Source organism: Amblyomma mixtum, chromosome 5 (assembly GCF_055824585.1).
Source record: "Amblyomma mixtum isolate Tamu chromosome 5, ASM5582458v1, whole genome shotgun sequence".
Lineage (NCBI taxonomy): Eukaryota > Metazoa > Arthropoda > Arachnida > Ixodida > Ixodidae > Amblyomma > Amblyomma mixtum.
Window position 1 is genome coordinate 56,933,992 of NC_143016.1, and position 25,707 is coordinate 56,959,698.

The 25,707-nt window shown below is 44.5% G+C and overlaps 2 protein-coding genes across 2 annotated transcripts; one reads left to right on the forward strand and one right to left on the reverse strand.

The window, feature by feature from the left end:
• On the reverse strand, positions 1-8,862 carry LOC149342253 (uncharacterized). Its single transcript, XM_089542129.1, has 6 exons — positions 8,753-8,862; positions 6,757-6,863; positions 5,484-5,546; positions 4,355-4,429; positions 2,965-3,021; positions 1-138 (listed from the first exon to the last, which is right to left on the reverse strand). The coding sequence occupies exons 1-6, from the start codon at positions 8,847-8,849 to the stop codon at positions 52-54; spliced, it is 486 nt and encodes a 161-aa protein (XP_089398255.1). The 5' UTR covers positions 8,850-8,862; the 3' UTR covers positions 1-51.
• Positions 8,863-13,773: 4,911 nt separating this feature from the next.
• LOC149342254 (uncharacterized) lies at positions 13,774-25,490 on the forward strand. Its single transcript, XM_089542131.1, has 6 exons — positions 13,774-13,881; positions 16,107-16,213; positions 16,946-17,005; positions 20,978-21,052; positions 23,341-23,397; positions 25,287-25,490. Exons 2-6 carry the CDS (start codon positions 16,121-16,123, stop codon positions 25,371-25,373), a joined length of 372 nt encoding a protein of 123 aa, XP_089398257.1. The 5' UTR covers positions 13,774-13,881; positions 16,107-16,120; the 3' UTR covers positions 25,374-25,490.
• The last annotated feature ends 217 nt before the right edge of the window (positions 25,491-25,707 follow it).

Genomic DNA, 25,707 nt, shown 5'->3' on the forward strand with positions numbered 1-25,707 from the left:
TCTCAGATTTGAAGATACGAATGCAGGTAACACACGGCGTGGGTAATGTCTTTACGCACTGAAGAAAATTTGCCGCAGGTAGCGGATTGTGCCCAACATGACGTCTTTGTCTTTGGGCAGCCCCGTCCTGATGCATTCCTGCGAAAAAAAAAATTGAAAACGACGATATGAGTGTGGCTGATGCTACCAATCCTTCGAAATCAATAACTAATAATCGCGCCACGTACAACGTACGACCTCAGTTTAGGCGTGAGGCCCCCACTAAGCTAATCACGCATCTCTTCCTCTACGCTACGAATTCTCTACGAACCAGGCTTAGTAAAACAAAACGGAGTGAGTCGTCGAAGCAAGCAAAGCCGACAAAGCTGTCACAGTTGGCTGCATTTCAGAACTCCGGTTATATGTTGAAGTAATATTACCTTAAGGAACCAAGTTCGTCTTCACTAATTCACTAACCAATCCAAAAATAGAATCGAATGGGTTACGAACGGTACTAAGCCTGAGAGCTGTTTTATAGCGCACGTATGAAACAGGACGTAAGTAAGACGAGCTCTGTCTAAAGCGCTAGCTTTAGCTGAGCATAGCGGTTGTGTATGTCTTCTCTTCTTTACTTCGAATGTTGTGCATTCATGCAAACAACAACTTCCTCCATGCATAACTAACTCGCCCAAGCCGCCGCGCTTCTCAACACGCTACTAAAGCTGGAAAAGCTTCTCGCACAGGCGCAGACAAAACAGTAAACGGAGCCCTCTCCACTGTTCATATTTCGAGCTGCATTCATCCTCGTCATGTAGCACACAAGCGGAGACAACTCAGCTGATGGGCGTAGCGGCTGAATAGCAATCTTTTGGGGCTACTCAGGTGGCCAAAGTCAAATACAAGAACGCACTTGCTACTTTGGAAGTGCTTCACCCTGCGAAAAAGCTTATAGGCCTACGAGTCATCGAGTTATACTAGTCATACGATGAGTCATACGAGTCATCGGCGGAGATGCGCTTGCGCGCTATTGACTCAGACCGTCATCAAAACCAGCTGTGTTGTGCCTTGACTGCCGCGGCAGCAACGCTTAGCTGAAGAAAAGACAGAGCTCTGATCGGAATGCCAGAATCATTCCAGACTCCTTACGACTTTCACGCGTGAGTGTCATGTTGCTGTTATTTCGTATAGTGTGCAAAAATTCTTTTTGAAGAGGCTAAATTAAATTCCGCCTCTTGCCAATTTGAATGACGTAATTAGAGCGCATGGACAATGTGTATGTAGGAATACAACATAGAAACTTAAACTTCGCGCCTTAAAATTCTGAACAGACGTCAGCCAGCAATGATTCGTTCTTAAAACAAGAGGGATGGAGGCAGAGGAAGAGCCCTGAGGTCAACCAGAAAAGCGTTTCTGTTGGGTAACCTGCACGGAGGAAAACAAGGAGGGCACATAGAAGATTGAGAGGAAAGATAATGTTGAAGTAAAAACCAAAGAACTGATATAAAGACGTGCTTGTTGATCTCAGTAAAAAAAAAAAAATGCTGTGGTTCAGCCCGGCTGAACCAAGTAAGACGAGCGAAAAGCTCGACTACACCTCGTCTTTGCCAGACAACCACTTTTTGTCGTAGCGAGAGCTACATTACGCGCAAGTCTCGCCGTTTCGCCGTGGCGCCAGTTTCGCCATGGCAGCACCGTGACCTTGAGCCGTTGCCTAGCAACCGCCGCAGCTGGCTGGCGTCACAGAAGGAGCAGGTGCCGCGGCGTGCCGGCGAAACCGAGTTGCAACAGCTATGCGCATGCGCCGCAGGAGGAGGGGGGTTAGTGCAGCAGTATATATATAGAAGACGGCTTGGTGGAGCCGTCGGCAGATATGGATAGTGAGTCGGAGAGACTGAAAGAAGCCAGGCTTCAACTACAATACGAAGAATCACAAATGAAGTACATTCGTCACACTTTGCTGCATAACAAATGTCCCGTCTTTAATGCAGCCGCAATTAGACGCAACGGTGGGATAACAACCACAGCTAAACATTGGACGTAGCCGGATAGAAACCAAGCGAAATTAAAAGGTGTAATCAAGTTTCACCGCACTCTCGCTACATATATCCTGGCCTAGCTGAGCTAAACCACTGCCATTTTTCCCTTTCCACTCTGAGCACGTGATTCGGTGAGCTGTGGCACAGGTGTTACACAAGGAGAGAGAAGCTGCTCGAATAATAAAAAAAAGCTGCGAGGAGTGAGCGCAGCTGCGGCGCGGCGGCGAGCGAGGCACGTGATCTGACGTCACAACCACACATCTGCCCCTCCTCCTGGTTGAAGGTTAGTGTTAAGCGATTTTAACCTTTAGCTTTGCATGCGGGGAGTAGAACTTTCCACTCTACAAATACGAGTGAGGGCTAACTGTGGGTAGTGCGTTTAGCTCGCGGGCAGTCACCGTCCTCTCTCCTAGACCTCTTTGAGGCTACCCCGTTTATGAACGCTTCCGCTGATCAAAGCCAGTTTAGATCCAATCCAATAAATGGGACAGATTTCCCCACTACGAAACACACGCTATGATTTGCGGCATCTACAGACATATTACTTTTGGTGCTCGTATTCCAAGTAACGTTTCCAGTATGCACATTTTGGTCAAGAAAAAATTGCAATAAGTCATTTTCTCAGGGAATTATAGTTCCTTAACGGAATTTTCATTATTTTCGATATGAGAGAGAGCGTCGTCGTTGGCTTTTCCAGCAGTAAAAGGTGTCACGATTATTAACAAGCTTGCATACTCGTCTATATGCTGGGTAAGAGTTGTTATCGTATAAAACCATAGTCTTTCTTTGTTGTTGTTTTTTTTGCTCAATGTTACTCCCACTCTATCAGCCAAAACCACAACTCTAGAATAAAATCATCTAGTAAAAGCAATGTTGCCGCGCTCTGTCCCAAACGCACCCGCTTACAAGAGAAGACGTTTTACTTGCTTCTTCTTTTGTGTTCCCTTACCGCAAGTTCTGTTGTCATGTCCTCGATGCAAGTCGTCAATTCATGGCCGATCATGTCCTGCATAGTACACATGAATGTGTGAAAACAGAAGCCATGTAAATGAGGCATCTCTGTGCTATACGCCTCAAGATGTCACAGCGCAAGCTTCTGGTACACTGTATATTGATGGCAAGTGTACTGGCACCACCTCCGCTATTTTAATGCCAGCCAGATGAGCAGTTATTGGCAAATAAAGCACTCTCCTACTACCGTTTTTTTTCCTTCTGCCATTCGCTAAAGAAAAAGATAGTTATTGGTTATCAGTAAAGGAAATGACGCAGCAATAACTGCCTCGTTTCTTGTTGGACACCTCAACCGCACCGTGAGGGAAGGGACGAAGGAGGGAGTAAAAGAAGAAGGTGTCGCAGTGGAGGGCTCCAGAATGCCGCAGTGGAGGGCTCCCCATTCGCTAGCCATAATGCGTGCTCGGCTCAGGAAGTAAGAGGGAAAGAGCTCCACACCACTAGCGACATACTAAGAGAAATGAACGAGCAAATTTTTGTTCTCCTTTCTCGGGAGGTGGCTCTATATAGACTAGCAATCGCCGCAGACCGCGCTATGGCGTAAGCCACCACACCCGGTTACTAGCGCCACATCGCGACGAGCTAACGAACGAATCCGTCCAAACCGTTAATTGAGAAGCGAGCGATGTGGCTGGCATTGAAATATCAGGGAAGTTGGTAATGGTGGAAAAACTCGTCCACAGTTTCGCATATTAAAAAACTCTTACATAGAGTAAAAAGGACTAGTCTTCCGGGTGCTCGCTTGCGCTTAATTTTGTTTAAAGTACGCGTTTGGCGGATTCAAGACTTGTCTATTAACCCGAGGGATTAAAGGAGAAAATCAAAAGAGCGTTTGTTCCAAACGCTGTCGCTGCCATCGCCTTTGAATTACCCGCCGGTGAAAAGACCGACGCTTGTGAAAATGCTCAGGCAGTTACTACGCTAGCGCGTCATTAAATGGCTTAACAGACCGATGTTCTTGCTTCAGTCTGTAGGAGAGCAACGTCTAAAGCGCCTTATGGAAATAAGCATGCTGTTGGATAACCAGGTTAAACAACAGCATTAGGAGCGCACGCGTCTTCAGCCACATTTGGCACGTGGTGAGACATAGCTTTCACTGCCACCTTTTTACAGTTATAGGGAGGGCGAATGGCATGGTAGGCCCTTTATATTTATTTTCGCTACTCTCACAAGGAAAGCCCCGAAATTTCCCTGGTTGCCATAATGTGTAAGAAAAAGGCCTTCACAAGTTAGCAGTGTGTGAAGGCCTCACGACAAAAACTCCCAGCAGTAAAATTTTGCACGCATAATTGCTCTGTTATGCAGGAATATGCATACAGCATACTCACCGGACGCATTCTTACGACCAAGATTGCGTAATTCCTGTAACAATCCAGAAGCTTTTTTTCAAACAACGGCGTGTCCTGTGTAAGGGGTGAAAGGAAGAAGATTACACAAGTACAAAGGCAACCGTTGCTGCGTACCTCGATTGTAGTAGATGAATTATCGCCTTATTCTAAGACCTAATTCCAGAATTGTTCAGAGATTACCCGGCGGAATCGATGCAATGAATGGACGTATCGCATAATTCAGAATGCTGCCAATGGCGATCGCTGAACAAATCAAGTCACAATTTTAGCTAATGTACTATCGTTTTTACCATTATTCATTAGTTAATGTAAATGCTTTGTGCTTAGCAAAACGCTGAGATGGGCTAGTTGGTATAAGTTAAATGTAAAACAGTTCAAAAAAAAACGAAGGACATGAGAGAGAAAGACACAGGACAAGCGCTGATTCGCAACTAAAGGCTTTATTTACTAAAACCTTCCTTTACATACGAAGGTTTTAGCAAATAAAGCCTTTAGTTGCAAGTCAGGGCTCGACCTGTGTCTTTCTCTCTCTCGTCCTTCGTTTTTTGCGCTGTTTTACCATGGATGTTTTGTGGCATGATATGGGCAAAACTCTACGCATATTATAGCCAAACGGGCGAGTTCAATACTATAGCCAAACGGGCGAGTCTACGCATATGCTCTGCACGGCTGTCATATAATATTAGGGCTAACGGCTTTCAACCTGTCCACTATAGTTTCTGCCGCAAATTCGAATATATTTTCTCTATTTACTTTCGGAAACAAAACTAAATATCATAAAAATAAAAATTGCTGTTCGCAGGACCACTCTGCCTTTCGACCATCTGTGGCCACAGACTAGCTCAGCTTTGAACAGCTACCACCCTCCAAGGCATGCGCACTTGAAAGTTATATTTATGAAAGACAGTCACCGCTGACCGACTGGCTATTGGAACAGCAGCAGACGCTGATCCATATGTTGATGTGTGCAGATACGCAGCCGCTGTATTTGCATAAGTCTACTCCAAGTAGGTGAGAAAAAAATTTTAGGTGAGACGTTACTAGATATAATTCGGTAAGACAGAAAAAATAGGATCGACAATAGTTGTCAAACAAAATATGAACTTACGCCGCTGTAACGCTCAGTCGCCGCATAGCACAGGTGCGTAACCAGACAAAAGTGCTGTAAACTCTGAAGGAATTGAGTGGGAAAGGAGGGAAAACAAAGTTAGCTCGCAATATAAAGTTTAGCGCTGCTTCTGGGTGGTTTGAGGCGAAGTGAGAGGAGAAAAACAGGGGCATTACGATGCGATTGTAGGTCAGGACGGTAAGTATTATGACTGCAGCACCTCATGTGGCTAATGGACGGTGGATCTCACGGAGTGGCCAATCGGGCCTACGGAAATTATTTCAATAGAATATATTTGGACAAGCATCGTGCATCGTCCGAGGGACAATAAAGCCAGCAGCGCCAAGCAGATACTCGACAAGCTGCTACAGATGTGGAGAAACATCAACTAGACGTTCACTGACAGTTTCCTGAACACCATGCTTCGGCGGAGTTAAGCCGCTAGTGATCGCCTAAAAACGCTTGCGTGTGAAGTACTGAGGCATTAGTCTACTATGAAAAGGCATTCTTCAAATTGCTGCTTTATTTTGTAATAAAAAAAAACATATAATCGCTGATACCTTCACGCAGCGCAAAAAGCAGTTCCTCAATAAATTTGCTTTGGGAACAAACTGCCGCTTTCTTTGATGATAAATATTGATTGCTTTTGTGGGAAAAATCTGACATGGTCGTCCCACCAACCTCGGGCACAAATTTCACCATTATAAAAAAAGTGATATATAAACAAATATATCTTTTTGTTCACTGCTTCATGTGCTAGACAAGTTGAAGGTCGCTGATCATGTCTGGGTTACACTTCGACGCTTCGAAACTCGCACGGGTTCCTTGTTCACAGGGGCGTCCAAGGTACGGTCGTCCTTTATGAATGTAGTACATGACGTGAAGAGCGTACGTAAATTTCCGGCATATTTCTATCTATTCTTTTCATAGTGTTAGTGGTTGCCTGAATTATAAATGATTTCAGTAGCAGCCTTCATTAGACATTTTTCTTTTTATCCGTGATGGTAGCGTTGTAGCACTCGATGTTTTCATGGTGTGTTACGTCAAATTGTAACCTCGACATGGTCAATGACTTTCAACTTGTTAGTTTCATGTCTGACCCGCAAAATTTTCGTTGAACACTAGACTATACTCCACCTGCTAAAGGTCCCAAGTTTACGCTTCTCCATTGAAATAGGTCCAGAGGAACACACAGTTCAAACAATATTGTTTTGTTCAAATCGTGTTGTGCTTGACGGTGATGTCTGATGTTCTTGCGACAAAAGTAACATACCTTGTAGAAAGGAGCGCTCTCGATGCTGTACTTCAGCAGCAGGGTCTGCCCGCATCGGGCCAAAAATTGGGCGCCAACGGATGCACTGCGTGCACTCTTCACAATGCCTGTGCGAAAGTTGTGGGCAGTTCTGGGGAACCAACACGTCTGTCATGCGTAGAAGACGACAAGTCAAGGACGGAAAGAAGGCTTACGAACATGAAACAGCCAGTGCGCTGCGAGAGATCCGCGACACATTAATTGCCCGTCTTTTGGTCTCCCTTAAAACGGTCCAAACTGCTTACCAATTCGGTAAATACGTAATGGTTTCGCTTTATATTTAACCAAGATGGCGCATTTTATAACATGGAAGAAAACAAACTGCTCTACCACAAAACGTGTTGACCATAAACTAGAATTAAGATTATCTAGTCGGCAACCTGTCAGTTAAACATAACAATATGAATCAGCGTTTAGTACATTTGAAGTATTGGTGCAAAACAGAATTTGGTCCGTAAGGAACAATACCTGCTCATAATACAGTGGAAAAACTAAAAAGTAAAAGATTTGTACAAAAAGCTTTTGGAGGTTTTTAGAAGAACAGTGCACTGCATCGGTTCTCTTTCCTTTTTCTTCCGTTATCACCCTTCTTTCCCGAAAAGGATTATTAATTGTGGAAAGAACGACAATCCCAGGTACGAGAGCACGTCAGAGACAAGTGCGAACCAAATGACCAAGACGAAGGTGTGATAATCGGGATGAAATTGGCTACAAAATTCATTTAGAAGGAACACTCTCTAATTAGATGCAGAGTTGGATTTTAACCGCCAGGTAATCCACGCATGTGTTTCCTGTATAACTTCCGCCAAATTCGCTTTAAGGACATCCATCGTTGACGGGCTTGACGCCTCAAGGTGTTGTCAGCGATAGCTGTGAGAAATGCTTTGAAGACCGGCTCCTATCCAATTAAGTCAGAGCTAGCCGCCTCTCTACTGCAATTCCCTTATCTAACAACGCTTGCTTTTCATCGTTACTGAAATAAGATAGAAGAAAGTGCCCCCAAAGGGAGTCAAAATGTATCTGTTGGATTTTTGATTAATGACCTTGTACTTAATTGCATTCAAATATCAGCCATGTCGGCTGCAACCAAGACAACGTGTCGCGAAAAGTGATTTCGCAGCAAGGACTTGAGCCGACTGCGCACATGAGAATGGACGGAGGAGAAACAAAAGTACACGTATTTGTTACATTTTTCTTTCACCCTTTGTGTTCATTCGGGCGAGCCTTGAAATTTGCCCGCTAGCTCTACACTGTACATGTACTCATTGGCCACATGACGCAGTCGCTATGGGTACTTATTTGGAGGATACACTGGAAAAAAAAAAAAAAACAGTGGAGCCAAGTACCTCCCTGTACTGACACTTTTCTCCAAGCCTACACTTTCGCTTTCCCACGTCATTTTTCCTCTCTATAATACGCTCAGCGTGGTTCAGTGATTTATGGAATAGTTACTCTGTACCTATCAGGAGCAGCGTCATTAGAAAGGATGCCCAAAACACCATGAATCGCCCATTTTTCCTAAAACTCCTGTGCAGTAATCTCATCATACTGCTTGTCGCATGTTCTGTCTCGATTGGGCAGGAATCCGTTGACGCTTCCACGGTAGTTTTGAACTAAGGACTTGTGCTAGAAACGCAAGCATGATTAGACGACGAATTGAGTAGAGTTATTACCGACCACACGCTAGCTTAAGGGTGTGGCTCGGACTAAAGCTCAGGCGTCGATAAATCATCGCAGTGCTCTTCGAACGTGAATTACTTTTTTTAATGTTGGCTCAGGGAAAAAAATCCCAGATCCCATCTTACTGCCTTGATAGCTGATTGTGGTACCAAAAAGTTCGCTCGGAACAGACCTACTGCGATGGCTGCACAACCTCAACACAGCCTTCTTTCGTCGAAGTATAAACCTTCCAAAAGCACATTAGACTTTTTTGCGTGTGGTATACGGTATACGGTACCTGACTTTTTACCGCAGTATCCATTAGCGGCCGCTGTGCTGAAAGGACAGAGCGTGGTCACCACGAGTACGAGTGCGGAGCGCAAGCCCCAAGCCATGCCAGCCAGCGGCCTTCGCTATCTTTCAGGCCTGCCCCTCACTTTCGCCTCCGCACCTCTGGTACCTGCAGGTAGGCGCCGTTTGAGCAAATATCTTCCTCAAACACCCCGGGGCTCTCTTCGAAGCCTGGTTAAATACCCTCCTGCATCATTCCCCTCACTGAGACGTGAATCGCTTAGATGATCATGCTTGCGATTTCGTCCTTCTTGATAGTATTTTTGATCGACTTACGTTTTTTTATGGATTGTTCGCCAGGATTAAAGCGAAGCAGAATAGGAAGAATCCCATTCAAGCGCTACACGGCTTGCTCCCATGCAGTTTTTTCCCTTCCACCCCCAGGCCTTCAGTTCTCCTACCCTGTACGCAGCCTGCCCGCAGTTGGAAATGCGAGCGATCGAAGCGGTCGTAAGGCAGCTAGCTTTGCTCCCGGTTAACTCATCGCTCTTAAAGCGCTGAGTGATGACATCCTACTACGCGCGCCCAGCGCAAAAGAGTGCTGGTTCCGCTGGCGTGCGCCGGCTGTACAGACAAGCAATAGCAGGTAGCACCATGCCAGTGCGCAAAACTGGCTCTCATTCGTGTGATTGATCGAGAAAGACCGTCTATGGCATTGTAGGGCTTTATTTAGACAGTACTCATTCCATCCATAACGCTGTATTTCGAACAATGTCGGCTCTCCTCGTTGGCAAGGCGAGGTGTAAGAATTTTTTACCGGCGCGTCTTTACAGTTTCACCGGCGAGTCACAGGCGACCTTAGCAGCACTCTTCGCGTCGATTTTGAGCAGGTCATAGCTGCGTATAGCCGGCGCATCAAAGCGCGCGAGGCCACGAAGGACGAGCGAGCGCCGGTGGTCAAGGACGCCGACCAGCTGCCAAGAAAAGGACTCCGGAGGTCAGGGCTGAACTGCCGTTAAGCAAGGGAGGGGTGAGGAGTGCTATCATGGTGCATCATAGTTGTTCCGCAAGGGTTTGTCCACGTCAGTTCTTTTTACATGTGAGCTCTGTGACTTAAAAAACGGCACAAGATGCTGTCTGTACGAGGGGGTACCCAAAAGAAACCGGACTAAATTTTTTGGTCGGCAAAGCTTCTGTGGTACCGCGTTTTGCCACTAGGAGCGCATAGAACGAACATTCCAGAGTCAGTAAGCCGAGTGCCGTCGTTGAAGGAGGTCAGACTAGTTTAGGCAGAGTTTTAGAGTGACGACTGTTTTGTGTGAATGTCGTTTTTGCAATGGCTGATTTTCGTGTACAGCGTGCGCCGGTGAAATTCTGATTTTGGCTCGGAAAAAGTTGAATGGAAAGTCTTGAAATATTAAGAAAGACGTACAAGGACGATGCAATGGGGACAACTCAAATGTTCCTAAATCGAATCCTGAATCAAAGCAACAATCATGCCAATGGAAAACTTCAAATTCACCTCGCCTCAAGAAAGCTCGTCAGGTGAAACCAAACCTCAAAACAATGCTGATTTGTTTTTTCGACGTCAGAGGAGTCGTCCATTGAGAATTTGTTTCGCAGGGTCAGACAGTTAGCCAGGCTTTTTACTTGGATGTTTTGAAAAGATTGGGCAACAGTGTACGGTGGAAGCGGCCAAATTTGTGGCGTTCGGGTGACTGGTTTTTCCATCATGGCAATGCCCCTGCTCACACAGCCCTTTCTCTACGACAATTTTGGACCAAAAATGACATGACCCCTATTCTTCAACCCTGATACTCTCCCGGCCTTGCCCCGTGCTACTTTCTTTGTTTCCTAGAATGAAAAAATAGGTGAATGGAAAGCGTTTCGCTGATGTTGCTGAGGTGAAGAAAAGAACGACGGAGGCACTGTCAAGCATCACAAAAGATGAATTTAAACAATGTTTTGAAAAATGGAATGAAATATTCGACAAACGTATCATTGCAAGAGGGGAATACTTTGAAGAAGATTGAAGGTCTTTGCTTAAAATGTGAACAAATAAGTTCAAACAAAAATAAGTCCGGTTTCTTTTGGGTACCCCCTCGTATGTTTGTTTCATGGTTATAACGGTAATCATAATGCTAGTGAGAATCACGTGATTTGAGAAGTGACCGTCAATTAGTGCGTCGTGAATTAGGCCTACCATGGTAAACAAAAATTTGATGAGGATGTCACATGTGATTGTAGCTTCCGCTTTGGCCTTAATGTCAGTGTATGCGCTGTTTGGCGTCAACCAGATTTGGGACAGAGTGGACACACGCAGGCAGGCAGGCAGGTGACTTTTCAAGCAAAATATATGACATACTTCCTAGTCCGGCGTTCGTCCTGTCTCGTCTACCTTCATCCGTGTCTTTTTTAGCCGCTGAAATGTCTCACAATTTTTTTTGAACTAACGGATAGACTCATCTCCTAATACAGTTCCTACTCTAATCAGCAATAACCTTGGCGCACTAATAACCTTAAAAGGCTTTATAACAATAAAAAAACGCCTTTACTGAGCTGCGAAAAGCGCTTAAAAGTGGTATGAGGCTGAACGCGTGTGTGTATCTGCTGTTAAAAAAGCGAAATGCTTCTTTTTTATACTGATCTACCGAAGGTGTTAACGGCGAGCCCTACTGAATTCAGGTAGGCGATAAATACGCACTCCATGCGTACTAGATCCCTTTCAAATGATAATGACGAACCGGCAGCTGGTATTCAATAAGCCACAACATATTTAATTCAGTCTTCTCATCTGCATTCATCTCAGAAACCGACACATCACATCTCACTCTAAGCCCTTCCACTGTTCCTGTTGTCACCCAATACTTTTCCTTCTTTTGGCATTGAATATATAATCAAAAATCTGAAGTCATGCTCATGTGCTTGACTGGACGATCTTAAAAAAAACACAAAACCTATGACTGCTGAGTATTTACGGCTACAGTTCACGCTGTCACTGCATAAAGGTTCACTGCCAGATGACTAGCAGATGGAGAGGTCGTTCTCATGCGCAGTTATCTTCTAAATTACCGCCCAATATTCCTGACCAATGTGCCCTACAAGCTCGTGGAACATATCATTTATTTTCAAATTATAAAATTCTTAGAATCATAAAATTGTTTTCATCCGCTACAAAATAGATTTCGCAAAAGCATCATGAGAACACCAGCTGGTCATTTTTCGTCACGATTTGCACACCAACCTCTATGATAACATGCAAACTGACACCATCTTTCGTGACTTCGCGAAAGTATTTGAAAGGGTTGCCCATAATCGTTTGTTTCTAAAACTTTCTTAAACGTACTTGCATGGATGAAGTCATTTCTTACTAATCGCTTCCAATCTGTTTCAGCTAGCAGTGCCTCTTCGAGCCGACTACCGGTCACATCAGGTGTTCCCCAAGGGTGCGTTCTTGGGTCCTTACCTTAATTTACATCAAATAAATACCCCTCCAAATTTCATGCCATATTTGTTTGTTTGCCAATTACTGCGTTGTGTCAACATGTAGCAAATTCTTCCGATCAAGAATCATTACAGATTGATCAAAAGAACATACAAGCATGGTGCAATCAATGGTTAATGACCCTTAACCCTACTGAATGTAAAGCTATATCTTTTCACTACCGCCTTAACCCTCTCATACTGGTATTTTCATGTTGAATTTCATGTGCCCCAATAGATCTTTTGCCAGCATATAAATATTTAGTTGCTCCCTCTCTTCTGATTTAAGCTGGCATGTGCATGTGACGAACATCATCTCATCTGCTAATACACCACTAGGTGTTTTAGGGCGATACCACCGTAATGGCCCTCACCATGTAAGACTACTATCTTAAATGACGCTGGTCTGACCGAAACCTGAGTACTCATCTGCAATATGGCATCCAAATCATTTGCGTCTCAATAATGCTCTTGAAGGGGGCTCAGAACAGGGCCACTAGATTAGTGCATTTTTGTCACTCACGCAAAGCCAGCATTCCATCCTTAAAATATGAATCTGTTTGCAGAGTCTTTCATTTCACCTTCACTTTACTAGTATTTGTCTTTATCGGAAGTTCCTGCAGCAGGCACTTCATCAGCAACCCTACATCTGCATACCTCCTTCAAGCATTTCTTACCGCACTGGACACCCCCTTCAAGGTTCGCAACCACGCGCCCGTACCATCAGCTTTTCAACATCATTCTTTCTAGGGCAGTAACTGACTGGAACGACCATCTCCACCACATCGCAGGCATCACGTGTCATTCATTTTTTTTTTGTCCCACCCATTATGTAATACCTGAATGGGGTCTTCAAGGTAATAAAACGAAATAAAATCAAGTGGAATATGGAAGCTGCTGGCATAAATCTAACAACTGTTAAGTTGAGCTGGTTACTTTACTGATACGCCGGCTTTATTCAAGAACAACAATGGAAACCACATCCCTATTAATCTGGAAGAGTAAGAACGATCAGAGTGAAGGGAAAGAGACAAAGAAGCAAAAGAAATTGGTCGGCAGCCAGCGCGAGGAAGTTGACCAACTTCATAACGGCATCGCCACATACCGTGCTTAATTCTCACCTCTTCAAGAAAGTACCCGGCCCAAAATGTAGTATAAAACAATATTTACAGCTGAATGCCCCCTTTGTGCGAAATTTAAGCGTGAACAAGTCGGAGGTTTAGAACGGAGAAGTTTTCTTCGATTTTCTCTGAGCAGCGCAACACTCTATAGATGGCGCCACGGTCAAGCATCAACCTGTCCTGGTACGTTCATTTAATAGAAAAGAAAACAAAAAAAAATTGATTCTGTGCCGCGCTACTATACAACTAGTGTCACTATCGGAGCGGACGGCGACGTAGAAAAGAGCCTTTTGAAATCAGCTGCACAGCTGTCATTAGCAGCTGTCTGTATACACTGAAACAAGTGCGATGTCAAAAGGCGCAAGATTAACGTTCTTTTGTGCGTCACGTGTATGCCGCACATTCGAGGCCCCACTCGAGAAAATGGCTCCTGCGGAGCCGCTCTGGTTCTCTGTGGTGTGTGCCGGTTTACTATTCGCGCCCGTTGAGTACGTCTCCAGCGATACCAGCGATCTCTGCATCACCTCCAAGAGTACGGACAAGTTCCTCGTTTAATTTTTTCTTTCCTTCTTGAAATAACGTTGCTATTGCGGGTCGTTGAAGGTCGTGAGTAAGGTACTTGGTGCAGTCCTCGGTATACTCTGTAGTGTTAAAAAAGGACACTCTTTTAATGTCAGGGCACCAAGCCAGGATTTAGCTAGCGGTCTTGTATAATCACGATGTCAAGCAAAGAGCATTTCAGCTCGAAAATAAAGTGGTATATATGCTAGATCTGAAAACGCACGCGGAAGTTTCTGATATTTTAAAACCGATTCAACTGTTTTCTGATTCTAGAAGGTTCCAACCATTGCTATTGTAAATAATTGAGTGAATGTGCCTGTGTGCGTAAGCGGGCGAGTTTAGTATGTCTTGTGATTATGCTATAAATGCTTCAGCGCAAAATCCTGTAACGCATGTATAGGTGTATTCTTTTTCTACAGGACCCAACTGGTAACGTTCTCGCTAGCCAGCAGGTAGATGCCACACATTACGCTGCCATTGACTTCAATGAAACTAATCTGTGCTGCTGTTTGTACCAACTGAAGGATCAATCATTCGTTCAAAGCGCTCCATTGCGCAGCGTAGACTATACAGCGCACATTCTATAGACCTTTCCAATAAGCGTTTTATCAGCGTCGCCATTTTTCTCGATGGACTATTTGTGCACCTGCTGGTGAAAGCACAGCGGAAGTGCCAGCGCTAGCTCTCCGCACTCGTTCGCAACGGTACAAGGAGCAGACGTTTGACATCTGCATAACCGAATAGAAATGTACATAAGTAATATGTAGTAAGGGAGTAATTACTCATTGTTCAACACTGTTCCCACTTCGAGTTATTGATCAATTCGCTCTCGCCCTACCATAAGCTTGTCGTCCTGGTTAGCTCAATTGGAAGAGCGACTGCTCCGGTGAAGTGGTGGTCCCGAGTTCGAACCCCGGACCAGGACGCATTTTTCTTTAACTGCGAAGTTTCTGAGAAAGCTGTATAGCTTTCCTTTGTAGCCGTTTGGCTGCGCTTGGGTGGCTGTCAATGAATATTACAAATCTATTCCACCTTGGGGTATTCCCCTAAACATTTGACCTTACATAGGTTATATGTCAAAATACCCGCTCCTTGCACTGTTGCGAACAGGTGCATATGCTCGCGCTGCCGCTGCCACTGTGTTTTTCCGATGTGCGAGCAATACATGGTGACGCCTGAGGAGTTCTTTTTGGAAAGGCCTACATAAGGTAGTGTGGGCAGAATAAAAAGAAATAAAAAAATATTGCCCAGCCCACACCACCTGTGGCTGGAAAGGTTTACAATGGGATAAAACTCAAGAACGAAGCGTAAAATGCTATGACAGAACGTTCTCGAACCAAGAAGCATGCATCTAATATCTGCCGTGGCAGGTGCAAGGTCCGCACAAGACTGCGCAAGACCGTCGCAAGACAGCTACGTCGTGACAATAGAGATTTTTAGCATAGCGCGTACCGAAACTGCAATCGCTACCACTTACCGCGTAGTCTTTATCAAAAATATACAACCCAAGAGGTTGCTTTCTGAGCACTGCAGCATGACTCGTTTTGCATCCTCAGTGGTACTAATCTCACAAAGGCGGGGACAACTAGCGTCCTCGACACTCCTAAACTTAGGACTTCCAAATGTGCTTGATAGCCCCGCTACATGGCTTGGAAGCAGATACCTTGGGCTGAATATTTTTGACAATGTCCTGTTGCTTTGGCGATCTACGCCAAGCTAAAAATCTCCCGGAGTGGGGCGACGATCGCGTACGGTTCCGCTCGCACGGCGGACGGTTGCGAACACATGTCTACGATCTCTAGTTCGCATTCGTTTCTGTGCTTTGCACCGATTAATACAAAGCGTTTAGCTGAAACTAGGCGCTTGTTTTCAGTGGAAAAAAAATGTGACTCAGTCGTACAACCAAAGAAACTTGTTAATGCGCCCAGTCTGATCACAGATGGAGTCCTCTTTACGGTTACCGTCATGGCTCCACTACGACTCCCCCTATCGTTCTTGAAAATCGCCAATACTAAACAGAGACCTTTGCCATAATGCTCATGGTCTCCAATACATCGACGCCACTGGTTGGCAAGCCTTGTTTGAGGCCCACCTGCGCTCTGTTCTTAGGTTGTATCCGACTATAACCATACGATCATCCATTGTAGCTAGGAAGTTGTTTTCGCGCGCACATGTCTTCGCACCCACATGGTGCAGGCGTGGTGAAGACGATGCAGAGCGCGTCCATAGGCTCCCGGCTCGTGTCCCGCTGCATTCGACGCCTGGCCCTCAAGTACAAGCTGGCACCGAAAGCTCTGCACAAGGTGCGTGCCACAGAGCGCCGTCGGTCCATCAGTGTGTGTCTTCTCAGAGTCCCACAGTACTGCCCCCTAGGTCGTGGCGTTCGGCTGCTGAGCACGAATGGTCACAGGGGCGAATCCCGACCTCGGCGATGACATTTCGCCTTCATCGAAATGCAAAAGACACTCCTGCGCTGTGCAACGTCAGTGAACGTTAAAGAACACTGTTTGGTCGAAATTAATCGGGAGACTTATACTGCACGGCGACTATATATCTCAGTCCTTTCAATCCCGCCTTTTTTCCTTCCATCACGGTGTGGTTAAGGTGTCACCTCTGAATGAAGCAAATACTGAGCCTTTCCTCACCTTCTAACCACTAACCACCCCCTTTTCGTATAGGGTAAAATTATCGGCCTTACAAGGCCATGGCTTAGACATCCGCTGCCACCGGTCACTTATGTTCTTGCTCGTCCTGTTTTCGTGGGTCGACTGCTTGGGAAAGGGCACCGGCCGGACCGGTGCCACCCTTCTTATACGCATTAACCTATCGCTAATATTATTCTCCGTTATTTGTGAGCTTTCGCGGTTCGTGCTTGCGCATGAAAAAATGGAGCTTAGTAAGCAAGGCTGCTAACGCCGCCTGAATAGTTCCTTTTCATTTCACCTCTACAGCGCTTCTCGGAAATCTCGTCGAAATTTGGTTATCTTCTAACAGACGTGTTTTGTTTGTTTTTTTTCTCTCCCTTTCTTTTAAAGTCTATAGCGAACGGATGTGTAATGGCGCATATCTGCTACTCACAAGTCGATCAAGGGAAGGTAAGCAAGCAATCCCGGAACTTAATCACCAAGCAGATCGTACTTATGGCAACCAGCTCACAAAGACCATCTTGAGTATTCAGATATGAACTGTCCAGGTTTTGCCTTCTTAAATGGAGACAGAAGACAAGTTAAGGTGGTACGTATCGTTAGGTTACCGCTTTTTAAGGACGCAAATGTACTTTCAGAGGAAACAGGGCTTTTAGAAGCCAGTAAAGGAGGGAAAAAAAGAGATGCATTTATCGCCAGCGTGCGTCGTTTCTACAAGTAAGCTGCAATGACGTCAAGACAATTTTACAACACGAATCTCTGAGGCTAGGCTTCTCCGCCATTCTTATCGAAGCGCTGATCACGGAGTCATTTCCCGGTCGAGACATCAGGAGTTTGAATTAAAAGAGTTCCATTTTTTTTAAGTTTGCCGTTCGCAGCAAAAAGGCTTTTGCTGCTGAAAAAACATCAATGTAGCCACAAAAACCCAAGTAACTGATTGTCGCTACGAACAAAAATTGTGTGCAGCTGTCATCCTCTGTGTCCCTGGAGAACTAGGCTACATTGTTAGCAACAGTTAAGGAATTATATCATCGGTCGGGCGAAACGAGCGCAGCAGACCGTAATCATTCGTGCGACGGCTCCAATTTCAACGAAATTTGTCCTAGTGTTTAGAGATAAATGTCCTAGTGCTAAGCGATAACAATGTTCATGTGAATTCATCTGTGGTAGAAGTTAGCAAAACGTGATTGGAAGATCGGCGGCTTAAAAGCAGGGAGGTGACGTAAGGTTACAAATGCCGGATTAAAAATTGTATTTGAAAAAAAGGCGAATTATAGACCGATTTATAACGGTGATAACCCCGTGAAAAAAATATAAAGAAAACAAAAAATGAACATGGTGGCAACTGCAACCGCCCCGTTTCAAAGGTGACGCTCCTAACTTACATCCATCCGTCCGTCCGTCCGTCCGTCCGTCCGTCCGTCCATCCATCCATCCATCCATCCATCCATCCATCCATCCATCCATCCATCCATCCATCCATCCATCCATCCATCCATCCATCCATCCATCCATATCCATCCATCCATCCATCCATCCATCCATCCATCCATCCATCCATCCATCCATCCATCCATCCATCCATCCATCCATCCATCCATCCATCCATCCATCCATCCATCCATCCATCCATCCATCCATCCATCCATCCATCCATCCATCCATCCATCCATCCATCCATCCACCCACCCACTGAGAAGCTGCCACAGGGAATGGCCAAGTTTGAAACGGAGTTTCACAACTATTATGATCAAGAAGCTTTCATGAAGGTAGTAGGCAGTCAGAGATGCACGCTGGTGCGCAGCAAAAAATTATGAACAAACTGTTTATTCAGGCGACCTTGTGCCCTAGTGGAAGGACCTCGGCGGTGGTGATAGGTGACACATGAACTCACAGTCATCGCGGTCAATATGGCCGCCACTCTCGGCCCCTCTGTAAATACCTGAGAACTCTCCAGATCATCATCACCATCAGCATGACTACGCCCCCTTTAGGACAAGGGCCTCTCCCATACCTCTCCAATTATCTCTGTCCTGCGGCAGCTGAGGCCCCGAAAACTTCCTAATCTCATCCGCCCACCGAACTTTCTAAACCATTGAAAACATTCTTGGACAATCTTGAGGTATGCTTGCTTAAGAATCTACGGGGGCGCCATTCTGACGAATGCCCACGCGGTCGACGTTTACTTTTAATCATTGTAAAAAAGAACACGAGCCAGATAATATAACGAACGCATTCCTTATAAGATGTGCAGAATTGGTTGTGAAATATTTATTCCTTATATTTAAGAAATCCTTATCATCGTCTTTCCTTCCTGCTGACTGGAAAATGGCAAAAGTTATTCCTGCCGCAAATCTTGAAATGAAGATCTAGCTTGTAACTTCAGGCCCATTTCACTAACTAGCACCGTGCGTAAGATGCTGAAATTGTATTCAAGCACAAGACTGCTTTCCTCGAACGTCAACACATCATAACAGCATATGAACACTGATTTCGCATACGGCAATCCACAGTAACTAAACTAATCGAACTAATACTAGACTTATCCCTAAGTATTGAGCACCAGAAAGAAATAGACCTCATCTTAATACACGTTTCAAAAGCAATAAGTTTGTACCCACGCTAGACGATGGAGCAGTAGTTGACTGGATTAAAAACTGTTTAACTGACCGAACACAAATTGTAGAAGTTAGCCACCCGAAGTCCAGAATAACTGAAGTAAAGTGGTTTGGTTTGGTTTATGGGGTTTAACGTCAAAAAGCGACTAAGGCTATCAGAGACGCCGTAGTGGAGGGCTCCGGAAATTGCGACCACCTGGGGTTCTTTACCGTGCACTGACATCACACAGTACACGGGTCTCTAGAATTTCTCCTCCAAAGAAATTCAACAGCCGCGGCCTGGATCGAACCCGCGTCCTTCGGGTCAGCAGCCGAGCACCATAACCACTGAGCCACCGCGGCGGCTCTGAAGTAAAGTGTGGTGCATCCCAGGGAAACGTTCTAGCTTTTATTTTGACCCTAGCTTTTATCAGTGATCTACTTAACCACGGTACATGTCAACCTGATGCATTTTGCTGCGGATTATATACAGCAACATGCAATTAATCCATTTGATCTCTTAAAATTGGCATCAAAGTGTTGTACAAATTGGCAATAGAGTTTTAATGTAGAAAAATCTGCCCTACAAATTGACAGGAAAAATAATTTGTCCGAATTTTCTTGTACACTGAAACATGCTGTTATCACCAATTAAGCAGCATAAGTGCCTCAATTTACTAATATCAAACGATCTTAAACGGGACCTTCATGTGAATTTTGTTACATTATGGCCACTAAAACAACTCTTCTTTCTTAAGAGGCTCCCAGAACATGTACTGCCAGGCAATGAATGACTTTCTTACGACACCTTTTTTAGGCCCATACTCGAAGATGCAAATGTTTATTGGCTTCCAATAACAGACAGACTAAACAACATACAACAGGGAGCCCAGAGAAAGGCTATCACATTAATAAGAAATGCGGAAGAACTGACTCACTAATAAAACTAAAAAAAAAGCCGTAACACTCGAGCTAGAAAACCAAGCCAGACTTGCACGATGTAAGCTACTTTATAAATTGGTAACATGCTGACCATGAATAGTTCAAGGTTCATTTCAAAATCCAAGACAGGAGCAACACGACATTGGTATTCACATTCATTGAAAGGATATCAATTAAACATGGATTGTTTCAGATACTCATTTTATTCATTAGCAAAACGGAACGGAAGAACTCGCCAACTCATATATGACAATTTCTTTATCCTTAGTAAACTTTTTGCAGTCAAATGAACTGCACCTTCTTGCTTTATAGTGTGAGCTATACCTGATGATGATGATGATGAATTTTGATGGCGCAAGGACATCTGCGGCCAAAGAGCACCACGGCACAAAACATTTTCTTCTACTCAAGGTGGGGTCAGAGACCCATTTTCCAAGCATTTCACCCCAAAATGTGCCGATCACCAGGCCAGGGGAAAGCTTGTACCCTAGTTGTATCACCGATGCTTACCAGGCGGCACTGGGGATCGAGTCCCGCGCCTCCCTCATGCGAGGCGGATGCTCAGACTACTAGGCCACCGCTGCGGTTCGTTATCTATACCTATCATTTGGACCCATCCAGCACGTTCTTCTAGAACCCATGTCGACAAGCGCTTCTTGCAAGTATATCATGTATAATTTTTGGTTCCTAAGCTATTTACCAGATCCAGAGTTGCTATCTGAAACCGGTTAATATGAAAACTAACTAAACTAGCCCTCTCCAGCTATAGTTGCACTGCCGTATTTTCTGTATCTTTTTTTATATTTGAAACCTCCGTGTCCTTCCTACCAAGATTCCTTTTGGGACTGGCAGTGTTTCTAAACAAATGAACGCAATTCTACAGAACCTGATAGACTTTCGGGAGGAGATCGTCAAGTGCTTCACGGCTCTTACAAAATGGATTGTGCTTTCAAAACCGGTAAGCGTTATCTTTGATTCCTTCTGAAATGTAAGGACACATTTGATCGCGTATGCCATCAGGGATAATAGAGAAAAACAAAAAGTTACAAAGTAAAAAATTTAACCAGATGATGAATCGTGCTAGGGACAAGACGGAGAAGGAGCGACAATCACAGCCATCCATTCATAAACTAGATTGCACGAGGAATGTGCTACTCATCTAGTGTAACGAACAATATAATTTACGTGCCAGAGATACACCTTAGCTCCGACTTTAGGGTATGACGCGATAGGTTTGTAGATGTAGCGGGCATCACACCACCACCGCCATCGAGCACGCGAAGCCCATGCAAGGAAGCTAAGGCAGCTAACAGATCAAAGCACCCATGTACTGAGGGATGCCAGCCACACAATGAAAACATCAGGTTGTTGAAACTCATACTGAGCCCCTCGCTACGGCTTATCTCTAGATCGTGTGCAGCTTCAGGACGTTAAACTTCACGTACCATACCATACCTATTTATTTATTTATTTATTTATTTATTTATGCGAAAGCATTACTAGGCAATGTCGGCGGCTTTCTGTCATCAAAACCGTGTCCGCAGCGATTGCGGGAAACTATAAACAGGTCTCGTCTCAAAAGGGGTTATAATCGAAGTGTGAGGATGCGGCGCAAAAATTTTGGTGCTGATCGGATCCTTAGCTAATTCGAGGCAAAAGTGACTAAAGGTCGGGCCAGGAGTGGTGCGAAATTTGAATCGCCGGAAGGGCAATGCCACGTGCCACACCATGTGATGTACCACGTGATTGGTCCACGTGACCGGAAAATTGGGCGGAGCCAACGCGCGGCACGAAATTTACATGTCCAAAATGAATACCGTTAATCGAAATTAATCGAAATCTAATCAATAATAACAAATTATAGAAATGCTAGTAGTAAATGAAGATGAATTAAGGTGCATTAGAGTGAATTAAGGTGAATTAATTATAACTTAAGGTGGATTAATGTGGGTATAATGTGACTCAATCATACATTAGAATGAATTAAATGTCAATTAGAGTAAATCAATTGTTAATTGGGAACTAAGTGTGAATTAAATGAATAAATTGCGAATTGAATAAATTAAGCGTGAATTAGATGTATGAATTGTGGGTTAATTGTGTCCAAATTGTGAATTAAGCGCGAATAAAAAGAGTTAATTGTTAAATAAATGCGAATTAATTATACAGTAAGGTGCATTAACTGTGGCTTAAGGTGAATTATGCGATTCGATTGTCAGACGCCACGTCACAATCGACATAGAGTCAAAGGGGAGCAATTAGGGGCGGCGAGGAGGCTTCATTGCTTTCGCATTACTCCAATGCGGTTTCCGCAGTGCCCACTGACGTTTTTATTTATTTATCTATGGGTTAGCGTTAGAAGAGTATGTGCTAGCAGTAATGGCGACCGTCGTTATGTGTGACGCGTGGCTCGCACGCCTCACACGGTACTAACTTTTTGACGCCATCACTACCTGCCTACCGTGGCAGGTGACAGGTAATCAATGACCGATCGCGAGAGGTTGCTCTTTGTGAGCAGCTTGGCTGTCGCAAGCCCCGCCGGTGGTTGTGTTTGAAACAACCATCTGCTGGGACAGTGTCGCATCGCTTAACCGCTGCACCGCTGCGGCAGGAGTGATGTGAGGACCCCCAGCAATCTGTGAATGTAAAGAATGACCGTTAACGCATATAAGGGCATTAGCTAGCACAGAATCAGCAGCAACAGAACATGGTAACGAATTCAAACGATCCACTGAGTATCACCTATGGGTTTGATTGATTGATTGATTGATTGATTGATTGATTGATTGATTGATTGATTGATTGATTGATTGATTGATTGATTGATTGATTGGTTGATTGATTGATTGATTGATTGATTGATTGATTGATTGATTGATTGATTGATTGATTGATTGATTGATTGATTGATTGATTGATTGATTGATTGATTGATTGATTGATTGATTGATTGATTGATTGATTGATTGATTGATTGATTGATTGATTGATTGATTGATTGATTGATTGATTGATTGATTGATACGATCATTACCCTCAGGGCCTGTCAGCGTTACAGAGGGAATGCGCGTTATACTTAAACACTCAACAAAAGAGAACAAAGTGCAAACGAATAACAGACGTTCCGTTTATTCGGTAATTATGTTTCCCTGTGTCAGTAACCGCCGTCATACACACCGCAGAGAGCTTGTAACTTCGTCCGGCCTTCCAATGCTGCCCAAACTGTCTTATTACGCCTCTTCGCAGGAGATTCTGGGAGTGGAGCTGTCTAGTCAAGTGAGTCGAATTTGTTTTGACGTTGCGGTAAGTATCTCTGCCCACTGCATGCTCATGGCGCCCCGCGAAAAGTTAATTCACACACTCTGGAGCATGCTCAAAGAATGACAGGCTTTGAGTGACCCTGAGAGTCGTCATCCCAATGTTGCATCGGTGACGTCGAGTCGTTCTGTGTCTCTTCATCACTCTAGCAGCGTTGAGGCGGGGTTGTAGATGGCAACGGTTAGAAAATGCGTTAAGATAGTGAAAAATCATTGAGATTAATCGGATAAATAATAAAGCCTAGAATGAAATGAGAAAGCCAAAGCAATTTGTGTACAAATCGCTAAGGCAGCCGCGGTACCTAAGTGGTTATGGTGGTCGGATACTGACCCGAAAGACGCGGGTTTGATCCTGGCCGCGGTGGTCGAATTTCGATGGAGACAAAATTATAGAGGTCCGTGTACTGTGCGATGTCAGTATATTGATAAATTGTTTTTTTTTAGGAAAGGAAATGGCGCAGTACCTGTCTCGCATATCTCGGTGGACACCTGAACCGCGCCGTAAGGGAGTGCACGTTAATGAATCCCAAGTGGTCCAAATTTCCGGAGCCCTTCACTACGGCATCTCTCGTAGCCTGTGTCGCTTTGGGACGTTAAACCCCATAAACCAACCATTAAGCAACAAACATTGAGGTACGCTTGTATTAATGTGGCAACATTGACCACCACCGTTTAGCGGCCGTCTTTTTCGAACTTCTGTTAAAAGCTCGAGATGCAATGTTTCATATCATTCTATCCATCGACAACAGCACATGTGTCATTACCATCGTCACTATCTTTATTACCATTCCTATTGCCCCCATTAGCATCATTACCATCGCCACAATCCATACCTGCGGTTGTGGCTCCGTGATCATGACGTTGCACTGTTCAGCACCAAATCTCGGATTTGATTCCCGGCCAGGCTCCTAAGATGGCAAAATGCTTAAGATTCCATGTAATCTTCGTGATTTTGGGAAATGTTAGAGAAACCCACGTGCTTGAAATGAGTAACGAGGCTTCCACTCAGTTGTGGATTAGAAGAGCGCAATTTTTTTTCGTCACCTCTTAATCTATCGTTAAAATTCTGGTGTTCTATGCCCCCTCCCATCGTGATTCTTAGTTTTCCTCTTCCATGCACTCTCTGGTTATTCCTTTTACAAAAAGATCCTATTTGCATTCCTGCCATACAATATCAAAACGCTCCAAAAATCCTACAGTCGAAGATACGCTTTTCAGGGTGCCATCGCCGATATCTTCAAAAAAGATGGCGCTCACATATCGGCTTTATGTCCACCGTATTTGCCTCCCACATCCTAGTCAGTCCGGTTCTTCCTTCAGCACCTGGGTATGAATGTAGAAAAGCCCAATTTTTCCCGCATTTCCAATACGTCCTTAAGGGGATGTCAATTGAAGTCGAGTCCGGATAATTCGATCTCGAAAAGACTCAAAAAATTGTTCGATTTATGAAAAGTTCGAATTAAGGGATTCTTTCTAATACGCTCGATGTTGGCGTAATAAGAGTGTTATTTCAAATAATAGAAAATTTGATTTAGCGTCAGCTCTCTGTATTGACAGTCCACTACAGAAACAGCATTATTTTTCCTTATTGTAGCCACTGTGTCATAAATTTTCTCTCCAAAGCGCATCTAAGAAACCGCTACGATTCACAGATGCGGGACGGAACCGACTTCGTCCAAGGTAGCGTTATCCGAGACACCAAAGTTAATGGCGGCCTATAGAGGGCACTTCAGCGAGGTTACTTCTAGTAACTTCTAGCTAAACAGTTACTATACCTTTAACTCGAACTGCGATGCATTTTAGGTCCCACTTCCGTGACCTGACCTTTTGTACCGGCCGGCCGAACTCAACGAATCATTCGCTCCTACTTTTCAGAACTGCGTCCGAAGCGACGTTCCCAAAGACAAGGACCTCACACTCAACGTTCTCCGATATTTACGAACTTTCTTCTTCACGGCGTAAAATGAAAGCGGCTTCTCTAGCTCCGTCTTCCCCGGCGTCAGTCTATGCAACAACGGATGCTTCGTGAATATGCTTCATGAATATGATTCGTAAATATGCTTCGCAACTGCCGCTGCGTCATGGTAACAAAAATAATTGAATAAATAAAATTCCATGCCCATCCCTACAACAGACGTCACTGACCTTTTTTGATAATTTTCGGGAAAACATTCATAATGCTGGAAGATCTAGATCTGCCAGTGGTTGAAAAGTCATCAAGTTTTGCATCGGGATGTGTAATGGAGGCACAGGGTATCCCCCCTAAAAAACTTCAAAGGGTCCCTGAAAAGCATTT